Genomic DNA, 14,420 nt, shown 5'->3' with positions numbered 1-14,420 from the left:
ATACTACTTTTATACTACTAGAAATGGACCCCTAGTATCTAAATTCAGATCAGCACTGGATCAAAAAAACCTGCTTAAATTTGGAAATTCAGATTTCTTACTCCAACTTATGAGAAAAGTTACAGGCATTTGAAAAAAAAAAATCCCACTGTCAATTTAGGACTGGTGACCAATCTAGAATCAACTATTTTACCATGTTGTACCATAAAAAAAGGTTACATCAATATAAATTGAAATGATACAATTTCCCCCTTATTTTTCTGATCCAAAGTCTTTCCTTGAGCAGATTTGAGTTCAAGAATATTTGACAGGCCATGCTTTCACTATTGATTATACAATGAAAGCTGTCTAAACTCTTCTGCAACAAATGGAGCTAAAAGAACATCTGAGGATCAGAAAAAGATCTTTGAAGTCCCTGAAAACAGACCTCAGTGCAACATAAAAAGTATACTGTCAAGCATGTATATGATGGCACAATAATGAGATACTACATTAATCAAACAGTACCAACATACCTTATCACACTTTTATGTAATATAAACATACCAGAAAATTTTTCCATCTGACTCATTGAGAGCTTCGATCGCCTTAGAATCTCTTCTACCAGATGATCACAGAGTCCCTGAGCCTCACACAAGTTATATTGATACAGGTGGCAAAATAATATTGCAAGGTAATATCTAGTCTGAAGAAAACATGTCCTTTTTCCTCCTGCATTAGAAGACAAAAACAGGGCAGAAGTCTACTTGGAAACTAAACACAAAACCAGACATAACAGGTTTGAAAGCACTAGTTCCTTACTCTTCAGAAACACATATACATCAACATATACTCTGAGAAGTAGAACTCAGCAGCAGCCTCTAAGTTACTAGTGAGTTAATGCTCATTCACAGCAGTTTTACTTCAGAGATCTGGTAGTTTTCAAAACAATACTGTGTGTAATTGTTAAGGCACAGATAAAGACAGGAGAGCTTTAGGGAGCCTAACCTTTGAAGAAGGGATGCCTAAGCACAAAAAAATTGCTTATGCATTCACCAAGCTTCCAACATCCTGAATTCTTTCTGCATGAGGTATTCCTCATCATAATAACCAGCACGAAGTTTTTCTCATGATGCCTGGGAAGAAGCCCTGGAATAGCTATTTCAAATAAACTACTAAATAAACTCTTGCCACAAATTACTTTGTTTTATTACTCCCCAAACACTAAGTATTTTTATTTTACAGCTACTAGAGGAATTGATCTTTTGTTCACCTTTTTTTTCTTGTCTCTTCCATGCTCAGAAATATACCTAGAGATTTTCTGTATCAAGTACTTCATAATCACAAGAAAACTCTGACATTAAAAGTTCTGACTGGTCTAAACTCATATCCCAGCTTAATTTCAAATATGCATCCTTTATCTGTCTTGTCCCCTTGTTTTGAAGGGTAAACAGAGAGTCAGAAATAACTATATCAAGTGATTCTATAACTTATCTCCTCCACCCCCCAAAAATATTTTATTCCTTACCTTTTGCCTTTGTCTCACAAAGACATCTTTTCCAAATATCCAGAGATTCTCTGTACGAGCCTAAAAGGAACTTCTCCTCACCTACAAAAGTCACATTTATAGCAAATTAAAAGCTCTGCATAATTAATTTCACATGGGCAAACACACATGCACTTAATTCAGTATTACAAATTTATAAAAAGCTGAGTAAAATACATGACTATCCAGACTCCTGTTCTTGGAGCTAAATCTAACTTTTCAGCATCTGAGAGAAGATGACTGATTAGCCCTCCTCGTCATTTTAATTCCCAAATCACAATTAAATGAAATTAGGGATGACCTTATTAAGGCTTACAAATATATTAAGGGTGAGTGCCACAAGGATGAAGCCAGGCTCTTCTCGGTGACAACCAACGGTAGGACAAGGGGCAGTGGGTTCAGACTAGAACACAAGAAGTTCCACTTAAATTTGAGAAGAAACTTCTTCTCAGTGAGGGTAACAGAGCACTGGAACAGGCTGCCCAGAGAGATTGTGGAGTCTCCTACTCTGGAGACATTCAAAACCCGCCTGGACACCTTCCTGTGTAGCCTCATCTAAGTGTTCCTGCTCTGGCAGGGGGATTGGACTAGATGATCTTTTGAGGTCCCTTCCAATCCCTAACATTCTGTGATTCTGTGTGATTTTTTTTAGATTACATAAGGTTATAAATGTTAGCTATAGTTGGAAATTTCAGTATTTAAAACACGCAATGTTTTATTAATGGGGAAAATAATTTTCTCTTATGTATTTTCATATTTCCTATGGAGTACAAGATGTTTTTTCATTGTAGAAAGTAGTTGTAAAATTATTTATCAAGTTGAACTTTTATTTTTCAATGTAGAAGCACTTTCAAACAACAGGTGTATGCACTGTTATACATTTCATCTCTCTAAATGTCACTTCTCCACTTCTATTCCCATTCCAGTTTTTAATCCATTGGTCAATTCCTAAATACTTTTACAAAAAGGGAACTGTAAAAGGGCACAGCTCCTTGGCAAAGGAGAATGTGGGAAAAAAAACAAACATCAAAATAGTGCTACCATAGAAGAAAAGACAAAGACAGATTTGCCTTTTTATCCTGCTCATCAGCAGCTAGCCAGTTCAGGTACTGGCTGCCCCATCAGCATATATGTTACTCTAACTCTTCCATAAACTGTGCCGTAGCTATTTGGCAAACTGAATGTAAATAAAGAACATAAGGAATGGGTGAAAAGGAAGGACAGGAAATCACACATATTGTTAGGATAGTGAAAGAGACATGAAAGAGCTAATGTATGGTATGGAGTGACGTAGGAAGAGAAGCTAGAATTATTACCATTTAAGGGAGAGAGATCAAGAACATGGAAAGAAATCAGAATTGTGGTGGGAGACGTGTAGGAAGATGAACCTGTTATTGTGGAAGGGGAAACGAACACTGAGCACACGACAGTGATGTGGAGGAAATTAGGAACAAATATATACTGTTTGAAAACTAAACATGCTAGACTAAGTCCATTACATTAGACTACACTAAATTAGATCCTTAGTTGAGGCTGACTACATTAATGTACATGACATGCTCATGCCCACTGAGCAGATGGAGTGAACAGGATTCCTACACAGAAATCCAGTAAGAGAAAGCTTGTGATGCCCAGCTACTTCAGATGAAATAACACAGTACAAATGAGAACAAAATTCAGATCCTGTGTTCAGATTCTCTAGGAAAAGCAAACTGAAGTCAACATAGTCTTTTTACTTGGCTCAACAAGCTCTAAATATTACAATACAATCTACAGGGGTACTGGGACATGAAATATTTGAGAGAGTTGTGATCCGAGTTTTAAGAAAAGTCCCACTATCAACTTTTTAAAAATCTGGTGGTTAGTTATTGATTGTTATTAAAGTTGGACATAATTTCCCTAGTACTCAGTTAACCATGCAGCTACCTAACATTTGTACTTCTTTCCAAAGTACTAACCAGATATAGAGTTAATCTTCAAATGTTGTTCTAAGGTCACTCCTGAAGACTGGAGGGTTGCTTGTATATGACTTATAAGAGACGAGACAACAGACTCTTCTTCTGCATTCTTGTTCACTTTCCTGTTCAGCAGCATCTGATACCAAACCACTTTCTTATACAATAATTGCCACAGTACCATCAACCTGTAATTCAAGAAGTATATTATGGAAATAATCAAAAGTTAACGAAGTTACTTACATTGATTTTTTGTTTTATTGTATTTTGTATTCTATATCTGAAAACTAAATTATATTCTACGTAAACAACTTTTCTGACTTCAATAAGGGAAAAAATGAAACACTTTTTGCCTTTTTTTTGACCAACAATCATTGATTCTTCTGAATCTGGAACCATTAGAGCACACAAATGCATCCTTGTTATCCAAACAACATGGAAATAAAATAACCTAGTTATATGGTTTAGTGCCAGAGCCAGGTTATGGTTGGACTTGATGATCTTGAGAGTCTCTTTCAACCAAAATGATTCTATTATTCTACCTTTCTAATAGTTGGATAACGTATCAATTTAAGCTTCTTTCAAGTTTATGTGTATATCTTCAAAGAAGAAATAGCTCTCATGGTTTCCACACACTGATGTTTCTCTTGCTGCTCCAGGACACCACATCCATAATCAAGTGCAGGCTTTGCTAACTAAACTGACACTGCAGATATATCACATAAGAGCAGCCTCTTGGCTCCATCATGTTTGAAACTTCTGCATGGGAAGGAGCAGAACAGGCAATAGGCAGTAAAAGCTGCTTAATCTGCAATACCTGAATTGATACTGCCCTACTAGACCTGGTTTGAGCTTTTAAGCCATCAATAATCTCTGAACTGATTGGCAGTAATCAGTTCAGTTACCATAATTGAACTACATTTATCTACACGTCTCAGCCCTCATCTGCATACTGTAATAGATTATCACCCTTGTCCACAAAGTATGACAGAGAAAAATAATCAAAAGCTTGTTGTAATTACCATATAGCTGAAAAATAAAATTGTTGTTCCAACATAAAGAATCATAGAATCATTCAGGTTGGAAAGGACCTTTATGATCATTGAGTCCAACCGTTAACCTAACACTGCTAAGTCCACCACCATGTCCCTACAGGGCTTTTAAACACCTCCAGAGATGGTGATTCAACCACTTCACTGGGCAGCCTGTTCCAATGCTTTACAACCTTTCCGTAAATAAATTTTTCCTAATATCCAATCTAAATCTCCCCTGGCGCAATTTGAGGCCATTTTATCTCATCTTGTTACGTGGCAGAAGAGACCAACACCCTCCATGCTACAATCTCCTTTCAGCTAGTTGTAGACAATGATAAGGTCTCCCCTCAGCCTCATTTTCTCCAGGTTAAACAGCCCAGGTCCCTCAGCCACTTCTCATAACATTTGTGCTCCAGACACTTCACCAGTTTTGTTGTCCTAGTTGCTGACTAAGCCTGATCACCTGGCCACCCTTAATTTTATTTTCTACCATGCACAGATAATTCATACCTTTTTTCTGTTCTTGCATCATGGTTTACTGCTCGAGGAGGCTCTGTAAGCAGAGATTTCAGTGAGCTGAGTTGCTGAGTGGTATTCTCATCAAGAACTAGGAAAACAGGCACAGTGAGGGAGTCAAGTTCCATGAGACTATTAACATGAGAAGATGCAAAAGAATTCTCATACTGTAGTATGCACATGCTACTCAGAGCGTGAGAAACCATTTTCAGAAGACAGAAGCATGCCAAAAGGTTTTTTGAGAATGACTGATCTTGTTGCTGTGTAAGCATCAGTTTTAAAGTTTGTAATGTCAGCTTTGCCACGTGCCCAGTCAGACTGGCTCTTGAATGCCAGGACAGGACAGTTAAACACTGCTGAAAATATTTTAGGACATAATGCATCCAGTGACTATTCTTCACAGGCTTGTTTAAAGATGTATCATGGCTAAGCGAAGAACATTTCACAAACCGAAGAATGTTGAAAAAATGGATAATGCAGTTCACTGTGTAATTCAGCAGTTTATCTCTCTCTTCCATATTTTTTGAAATCCCTATGTGCCATGCACCAAGGAGGTTTTTCTGAATGGAATACAGTTCCACTGATAATTTATCTTTCTCTTTCTTATTTTCTTTTGCATGAATAGTATCAAACATTGACGCAAATTCTAAGTGGCCTTGATCAGCTTTACCAACAAATGAATGGATTCTTTGGCTACAGGAGCTGGAAGGGCTAGTGAAAAACTGCTTTTCATCATCTGAATCTTCTTCATAATCCTAAATCAGACAAAAAAAACCAAAAAAAAAATCAACGGTTTAATTCAAGTCTATCGAGAGAGAACATAACCTGCAAGGAATCACTGTTTATTCAGTCTCACAAATAAAATCTTCATACTTAATTAACTTGCCTAATTGCTAGTAAGTTTAATTCACAGCAGTTTTATCTAGATCTCAAAATAAATGTGGCTGTTTGGAGTAGTGGTGCAGATAAAATTAAATTACCTAATAGCAAAAAAAGTTACACTGTAAAACACATCAGCAATTTATCTACCACAAAGTAAAATCCTGCTCTCTATTATGCCAAGAGTATGAGGAAGAGTTTCTGCCAAATACCTGTAATATATAAAAGCCATTCAACAAAAGCCCCAAAACTTCAAAGAACAAACGCATTAAATGGAGTTGGGAAAGGCTACACAGTAACTTCGATCACAGAGCCAAAGGAGAGATACAAATTTCAGAACTGAGAGAAGGATCCTCTAAAACTGAGACTAAATATCTTATTTACTAAGGATAATAATATTGTACTTCTTATTAATATACTTTACAGCCCTGGTAGTGTAATTTGACATTTTATTATAAAGTGAAGCTGAAGCATTAAACTACAATGAACTGATGTATCTGTACATTAGTACACATTTTTCAGCAAGCTTATGTACTGCTGAAAGAAATAAGATGTTTGAAAATAAAAATCAAGTATCAGATGAGAAAAGTAACCACATTCCTCACACCTATAAAGAAAATGAGAATTTAGCAAGTATTGAATTACTTTAAATATATGTAAGAAATTGAAAAGAAATAAAAATAAATCATTATGTTCAGAATACCTTACAATAAAATAATTTGCATAATTATAAGTGGAAATATGTTATTAAGTACCAGTAAATCCGTGGTCTTCTCATTCATTTCTGTTGTGTCCTCTTCTAGGAATTTCGGAATGGTGGAAAAGCCGGAACTTTGGTTTTGAGCATGATTTAAAAGACTAGCTTTTAAAGACAAGAGTGATCGTACACCCAAAGGTCTCCCTTTAGACTAAAAGAAATAATAATAACATAAAACATATATTTGTCTCTAGCAAGATCAAACTAGGCATTTTCTAAACAAAACAAGGAACTTGGTCCCTTCTGTAAAAAGCTTCAGTTTTTAAGTCTCAGAGAGAAAGAGAAAACAGGTCAGCAGGCATATGTTTCATTGAAATAAAGTATCATTTGACCATGGCTCAGGAAGGCAGAATTTTCTCAGCACCAGAGTACTTTGCTTCATGCTGAATGAATCTGCTTTCTTGATCTCTGAAATGATCATACAAGTTTGCCAGTATGTAGAACCTTCTTGCACTGTAAGTAGCTACATATCACCTTAAACCCTCAAACCCTTGCCCACTCTTCTAGCTTATGCATGAACATCATAACTCACTTCTTCAAAAATGCAAAATATGAACTGAATTGGAAGAGAAGTTGTATTCCATCAGCAAACACAAAAACTTTGAACGTAGTATCTATTGTATCTTATGTGGTTGACAAGAGTTGCAGGACCTCTTCCTTCAAAGGTTTCCCTTCTCCCATACTCAGCCTGATTTAGAAGTGTCAAGAGAACAAATGAAAGTTCTTTAAGAAAGCTTTAATTGACCACCTCAGCTAAGGACTTAGTAGACACATGCACACAGCACCACTGGAATTGTTGCTGACTGCCCTAAAACAGTAGCAGAGACATTTTACAGAACCCTTTCTGCATTATTCTGAAATGATGAGCTGGTCAGAGTAGCGTAACACCTGTCAATGCTCTGAACCAACTCTACAGATACAAAAATCTCAATTTCTTTTACAGTTCCAGAAAAACTATATATAGTGGCAGTTAAGAGTGTCCCTTTTACTGCATTATACTGAAAAGTCACCCAGACATCAAAGGAATAAAATTTCAGAGAAAACTCTGTGTTCATTGTTTTCCAGATCAACACGATCTTTAAAACTTCATAATTTAAAGGACTTCATACAAATGTCACAGGAACCTAAACTGAGCTACTCAGTTTAAAAATTATGCATTTTTATGCACGTGAATTTTTTTACTTAAAGCCTACAAAATAATTCATCACCCTACCTCGGAGTTCAGCAAATTCTGACGAATATTTTCAAGCCGTTGGGTTGAATCAAGCAAAAGGGTTCTTATAAATCCTGATGGTGAAAGGTTGTTATGAAATTTAAGCACTGTTATCATGTATCCATCAGAGACAATGAGGTAGGGTAATCTTGAATGTGAAGCAACAGAGAATCTCTGTCTCATAAGGTCATTTTCAGAAGCTGAAGAACCCAGAGACTGACTAGAGTCTTGACAAAAATAGTGCTGCTGTCTACAATAAAGATACATCAAAAAATAAGAAGGAACTATATATAATAATTACAAACAGAAGAGAGACAGAAAAATAACTTATGAATATATTTAATACCACTCACACTACTGTCCCAATAGGTCCATTCAGAATACTAAATAAGTGTCTAAATTTTTGCAAGATGAGCAATCTGGATAACACTATTTATGCCTGCAAGATGCCAATATTTTGCTGCAGTTGCAACTTTTTTAATTTAAAGAAAAATAAATAAAGCTTTTAGTATTCTCTAAGTATTTCATCAGTAAGTATCATATGTATTGTTTCACAATTTGAATTTAAATTTCTATATCACACTTCCCTATCTAGCTCTTTTGTGTATGCTATTTTTAATTACTACTAAATTCAAACACTTTTTAAAAAAACAAATCACTTAATGTATACTTACATTGTTACAATGCCAATTTTCATCAGGACAAACCCATTTAAGAAATAGAAGAGAACTATGAAGGAGAAAGATATTGAGAAGACACATGAAAAGCTAAAGAGTGAATTTGAAGGATTAAGTTTATGTAAAATTGTAATAAATATGTTAGAAAGTAAGATATGATCATATGACAGAAATGTATAAACAGTTTCGAACACTTTTACCTGCATGTTATTAGTGGATGGAACGGAATAAACTCTGCTGGTCCAAATTCTACAGAGCAGCCAGAAGTAATCAAGGTTAGCAATTCACCCATACATGTCAATAAAATCAAAGATCCACGTTTTAACATGCAAGCCAAGAAGAGGCTATCAGGAGTCCAACTCATGTCGCCAACCCAGTAAGATCTAAATTGGCAGGGAAAAAAAAAAAATCCTGTCAAATTGCTGTATCAAAGTATTAGGACAGTTAACAAAATAAGTAACAGCAACAATAAAAAAACCACCACAACACAAAACCAACAAATCCACAAGAGCAGCAGAAACAACGTTAGTTACTGACCTGATAAACTTGGATGGGACCGTGCTATTCTTGCTACTACAACCTTTAAGGCTACCCAAAACAGTTACAAAATTCAATGTGTTTAGAAACAAAATCTGAGTTGCCTAGAATGAAAACGTAAATGTAAAGAAGACATGCATGTCTGTATCAAAAAACCATTATTATAAAAAACAATTTCTATTAGCAACTTCTGCATTACATTTGATGTACTGGAAATGTTATTACACATGAAAGTGACATTGCACTTCAACATTTATTGCTATTTAGAGTATTCATTAATTTATATGCATATTTATACATTTGAAAAATAATTAAAGATGCTCGACATAACTCAATATTATTTTTAACATAACTTTTTCTAAAACCCTCAAAATAATAACAGATCACTCCTCTCCAGTTTTGCTGGTGAATAACAGCTGAAGCTTTGAAGGATTGCATCACCCCACACTAAATAAGCCCGTTCACATTTCTGTCATCATTAACATTAAAAACTACATTAAGATTTGGCCTCTGAGTTGTTAGAAGGAAAAACATCATGAGGTGGGAGCATAACCTCCAATACATATTAGGCTTAGGCCTGACTGAGAATCATCCAGACTCTTTGCAGATACAATACAGTAACTGACATTAATTTATTATTGTACTTCTTGGAGATTAGAAGCAACAGAGGAGCTTACATGGATTTCTTAACTGAATAACAGCATTCAAAAAATTACAGACAAAAATTTACTATTATTAAAAATCACTATTAGCTATGGATATCAATGTAGATATAAACACATGTATCAATAAGAATGCTGAAAAATCACTTCTAAAAGTGTCTTACTAAATCCTTGTTACCACTTTGTTCAAACGGAACTATTAGCTTAAATAATATATTGTCTATCCTTCATACCATTGGATCAGTTTGATTAATAGCTACTGCAAGCAGAAGTCCATCTCTGGCAAATGCACATAACAAAGCTCCTCTTGACTTTACAGACACACAGTGAGGAACCAAATCAACAAGAGAACAAGTCTGCTGTACCCAGTGGATCTGGTATGGCAACGAACTGAATACAAAAAAAAAGGAAAAAAGACATCATCACCAAGAGGTTACTTAATTATACTAAATGGGATGATTTATATACAGTAAAAAAACATGCAAGACAGAAACACAAAGCATGAACAATAATTAAAAAAAAAAACCTATTTTTCTTCAGAAACTTTACAATGAAAAATATTTTCTATTTACACAATTTTAAACACTATGTCTGAGTGCTGAGAATTATTTTTATGGGATTACAGCAATATGTATAGAATAGGCAAATACAGATGCATGTCACGTAATTAAGGCACTTGCATTCTAGCCAGGAACAGCTTCCTCAAAAAGTGTAACATCATCCCACACAGGAATACTCAGAATTCAAAAATAAAAGTGAACAGTATGCTGCTCTGAATAAATAAATCACGGATGCCCCATCCCTGGCAGTGCTCAAAGTCAGGCTGGACTGGGCTTCCAGCAGCCTATCTAGTGAAAGTTTACTTGCCCATGGCAGGGGTGGTGGACTAGATGATGCTTAGACATCCCTTTCTACCCAAACCATTCTATGATGCTAAAAAGATTCTAAACATGTATACACGCAGTTTTATTTAGGCGTAATTCAATAATGAAGTACGGAATACATACATAAATACTGTTACATTAACAACATTATAATACTTCAAAAATACCATATATGGATAATATATATGCATATATGGACTGATAGGCTACTTGGACATCAATGTAAATGTGTTCAACTGAATCCTAGCTCTAAGGCACTTCGTAATAAAAGTCTTCCTCTTAAGCTAATGTAGCTTCAAATATCTTTAAACTTACCTAACATATTTAAAGCTATTTTCATGCCATTGAAGAACCAAAAATGTGAGCACCAAACATTCTCCAGAGTAAAACACAAAAGAACACAAACAGCAATCACCCAGTATCTGTGGACAAAACCAAAATAAACACAAAAACCTGGTTACACAATTTTCACTCTAAGTATTTATATACTTGAATCAATAAATATTACAATTCAGATTGAACAGCAATGTTGTCATTCAGAAACAGAAAGACTGGCAAGAATATTACTGGGCTAGATAAACTTCACTCTGATCCAGTGTGGTTGCTTTTATGCTATCACTAAATCTAATATGAACTGAACAATTACACACTACACCAAAGAAGCAGACAGTGCTCTCAAAATACACTGTAGTTTTTGGGGCTATAATTTACTTAAGAGATTAAATGGTTGTCTTAGGGCTTTTTTTTTTTTTTTTTACCTCATTTTGCAGGAAAGCAGCATGCACTCCAATTTCTTTTTCTTCAATAGAAGGCAACATGACTGATTCATCAGGCAGAATTTGTGTCCAACGCCCAGAAGAATTTTTATGAGAAGATGTACTTTCATGTTCTGTGCTCTCCCACAATAAGACACATGCTGTAGGAGTAGTTAATAGTGCCTTTCTTCCATCTCCAGATACATATAAGTACAATTTCATCAAACAGTCTGGGAAAAAAACCAACAAACAGAACAATGTGGCAGAATATTTTCTGCTCCCCTGTTAGATTTAGATTTAAAAAGAAAAGAAAAAAGGAGGTTTCTCCTCTATCACAAGAAATCCAGACTGACACCTTAACTATCTTTGATTTCCACCTTCATCACTGGTAGTAGACCTTGCACAGCAGTAATGTCAGATAAGACTCCCATGTTGATGCATTTAATGACTTGTCTTTCTCACAAGACTCAACCACTAGGAATTGTTTACCAAGATTGTCTTTCTTGAAATCCATCTTTCATGAAAATGATTAATAAATGCATAACTATTACCTTCAGCTCCTAAATGCACTAGAGATCTTCCCTGAAATGATAAAATTTCTTGTACAATACTTCACTTTACAACCTGGCATCAGTGAGATTATTCAATATGTGACCATATTTTATATTTAGGTTTGCAAATATGTGCCTTTACATTATTCTCTCCAGTTAGCATTTGTCATAAAAACTTACCTACAGAATAAACTTCAAATTATGCGCATAGGGTTTACATCAGATGTATGTCTGCTTTAAGGTATTGATAACCTAGTAATGAATGTTCTTCTACAGGTGAAAACTAACCATTAAAAAATAAAATATTTACTGTATTTTAAAATGAATTATCATTCACAGGAGATTACTAAATTGAAAAAACTATTCCATTCAAGTGACGGAAAGGGCATGTGTCAAAGTTTAGCTAGCACACAAATTACAGGAATGCAAAACAAGGTGTGAATATAGCTTTTACATGTGTGATAACACTTAAAAAGGAAACCACTTTCGCTCTGTTCCATTTTCCAAAAGACTAACTGAAAAAACCTACCTTGTGCTGCTGCAACTATTTTCCTAGACTCTTCAGTTGCTGGCACAATTTTCAAGCAGTCCTGATCTTTATTCCAAAGAAATAGCTCTCCTGTTTTAAGAATTCCTGCCAACCAAGCACCTGTGTTCATTGGGGGGAAAATGTTTTGAAGAATATTATTGTGAAGTACTTAAAATTACTTTGTTTCCATCTTAGCCACAGTTCTAAGGCTGACAGTGAACTGGCAGATCCTTTAGATACTCTATCTCCCTGAACTGTTACAACTACAAATAAAGTAATAGGAGTTTATAATAAAAAAGCTATTATACTTAACCATTTCTTGATGTTGTTAAAACAACTACACTTTTCAACAATGACCGCAGCTGAGGGATTTTCTTCTTTGTTTTCCCTGATGCTAGGTTAATTTCATTTATATGTTTATCATCTAGAAGAAAAACAGCCTCTTTTTCCTGTTGAGAGAAAAAAGGAACATTTCATTCTTTAAAACATTATTTTGCTTGAAAGTCTGCAAAATAATGCAGAGAAAATATGCTAGGCAATAATACTACTGATAGTAATGATATTACAACTGCAATTACCATATTAAGTTCATTCTTTGATATATTTGTTTTACAGTACTTTACACCTTGCCATCAATCTACATTTATGATTAATGTTTCACAAGTTTCAAACTATGAAAGTAATCTTGCAATCATTGTTAAAACTGCCAGCAAATGATGGACAACAACAAATCAGAAACTAGCTATCTCATCTTGCAGTGTTTAATGTAGGGAGATTTTTGCCAGTGATTTCAATAGAAGAAACTGGCCTTGAATAGTTGCCTACTTAAACTCAAATCATATATTAGAAGAAAAAAGAAATAGCCTCATTTTATCAAAAAAGCTTAAGAAAGCAGGTCTTTCAACAAATGTAGGATGGAATGGGAAAAAAAATTAACCATTTCCAACAATGTAGTGTAAAAAAGGTTATGAAAAACCAGAACCACCTAAACAACAACCTTATATAGGAGGAAAGTCTTTTGGGAAAAACAGAAAACCAAAACAAAAAAAGATTCCCCATTGTTTATCTGAGAAATGTTGGCTCTTCAGCCTCAACTCAATAAGATTTCAACAGCTCCTAAGTGGAATATGTTTCTTACCCCCTCCCTGTGTATGGAAGTGCAAGTATTATATAAAAGACTACTTTTTGCAGAATTTTATTTAAATATAAGTTCGTTACAGTTACCTGTCCAATCCATGAGATGCGAGGCCACGGTTTTCTTTGCTTGATACATGTAGAGATAAGAACATCTAGCTTAATCTCCATTCTTATTACACTTCTAGGTAACCATTACAAAGAAAAGTAACTAGTAGATTTTTCACATATCAATAGAGAATCTGAAAAAAGAAAACAAAACAAAACAAAAAGAGGTTTTTATTTTTGCGGTGTGGGAGTAGAAGATGAGAATCTAGACACAGACTCCTAACTACAGCAGCTTCCTGGTAAACACAAACACAACCGAGGCTTACCTATACTCCCAAACTAAAACAACTACTTTCATTCAGGTGGCTCGAGGCCATTTGCAGTTCGGCCGTGCAGATTACACGCTTGTTCCTGAATGAGTTGAGAGAGAGGAGCCAAGACCCCCAAGCACCTCGCTAAAAGCTCTAATAAGAACGCAGACGGTGAGGAAAACATACCACAGCCTCCTAAGAGCAAGCGGTCAGACACGCAAGCCAAACCCCAGCTGGGCTCCCCGCGGGCAGAGGGAGGCGGCGGGAGGACGAGCTCCCGCCTCGGAGCCGCCTCGGAGCCGCCTCAGGCCGCGGGGTGACGGACCGCGGCGCCGCCCGCCACCGAAGTGTATCAGCTACGATGCCCCACGCCTGGGGTGGGCACTGGGCACAGCCGCCGAAGCGAAGCAGAGCGCGGACAAGCCGCTCCCGCGCGAGCAGGCACTGAGGAGG

The 14,420-nt window shown here is 35.8% G+C and overlaps 1 protein-coding gene across 1 annotated transcript in view; it reads right to left on the bottom strand.

Annotated features, from left to right (window-relative positions):
• The window catches only part of CPLANE1 (ciliogenesis and planar polarity effector complex subunit 1), a gene marked incomplete at its 5' end in the record, with an annotated part of 53,592 nt that extends 39,813 nt beyond the window's left edge, over positions 1-13,779 (bottom strand). The window contains 14 exons of the mRNA XM_080362950.1: positions 547-711; positions 1,508-1,588; positions 3,484-3,668; positions 5,025-5,785; positions 6,665-6,817; positions 7,880-8,129; positions 8,757-8,939; positions 9,094-9,197; positions 9,989-10,145; positions 10,955-11,061; positions 11,398-11,624; positions 12,475-12,594; positions 12,788-12,923; positions 13,699-13,779. Coding sequence (XP_080219076.1) covers positions 547-711; positions 1,508-1,588; positions 3,484-3,668; positions 5,025-5,785; positions 6,665-6,817; positions 7,880-8,129; positions 8,757-8,939; positions 9,094-9,197; positions 9,989-10,145; positions 10,955-11,061; positions 11,398-11,624; positions 12,475-12,594; positions 12,788-12,923; positions 13,699-13,779 — 2,710 coding nt within the window. The remainder of the gene's footprint in view (positions 1-546; positions 712-1,507; positions 1,589-3,483; positions 3,669-5,024; positions 5,786-6,664; positions 6,818-7,879; positions 8,130-8,756; positions 8,940-9,093; positions 9,198-9,988; positions 10,146-10,954; positions 11,062-11,397; positions 11,625-12,474; positions 12,595-12,787; positions 12,924-13,698) is intronic.
• Positions 13,780-14,420: the final 641 nt, after the last annotated feature.

Source organism: Nesoenas mayeri (assembly GCF_963082525.1).
Source record: "Nesoenas mayeri genome assembly, chromosome: Z".
Taxonomy (NCBI): domain Eukaryota; kingdom Metazoa; phylum Chordata; class Aves; order Columbiformes; family Columbidae; genus Nesoenas; species Nesoenas mayeri.
Note: the sequence above shows the minus strand (reverse complement) of the source record. Positions and strands in the feature narration are given on the sequence as shown.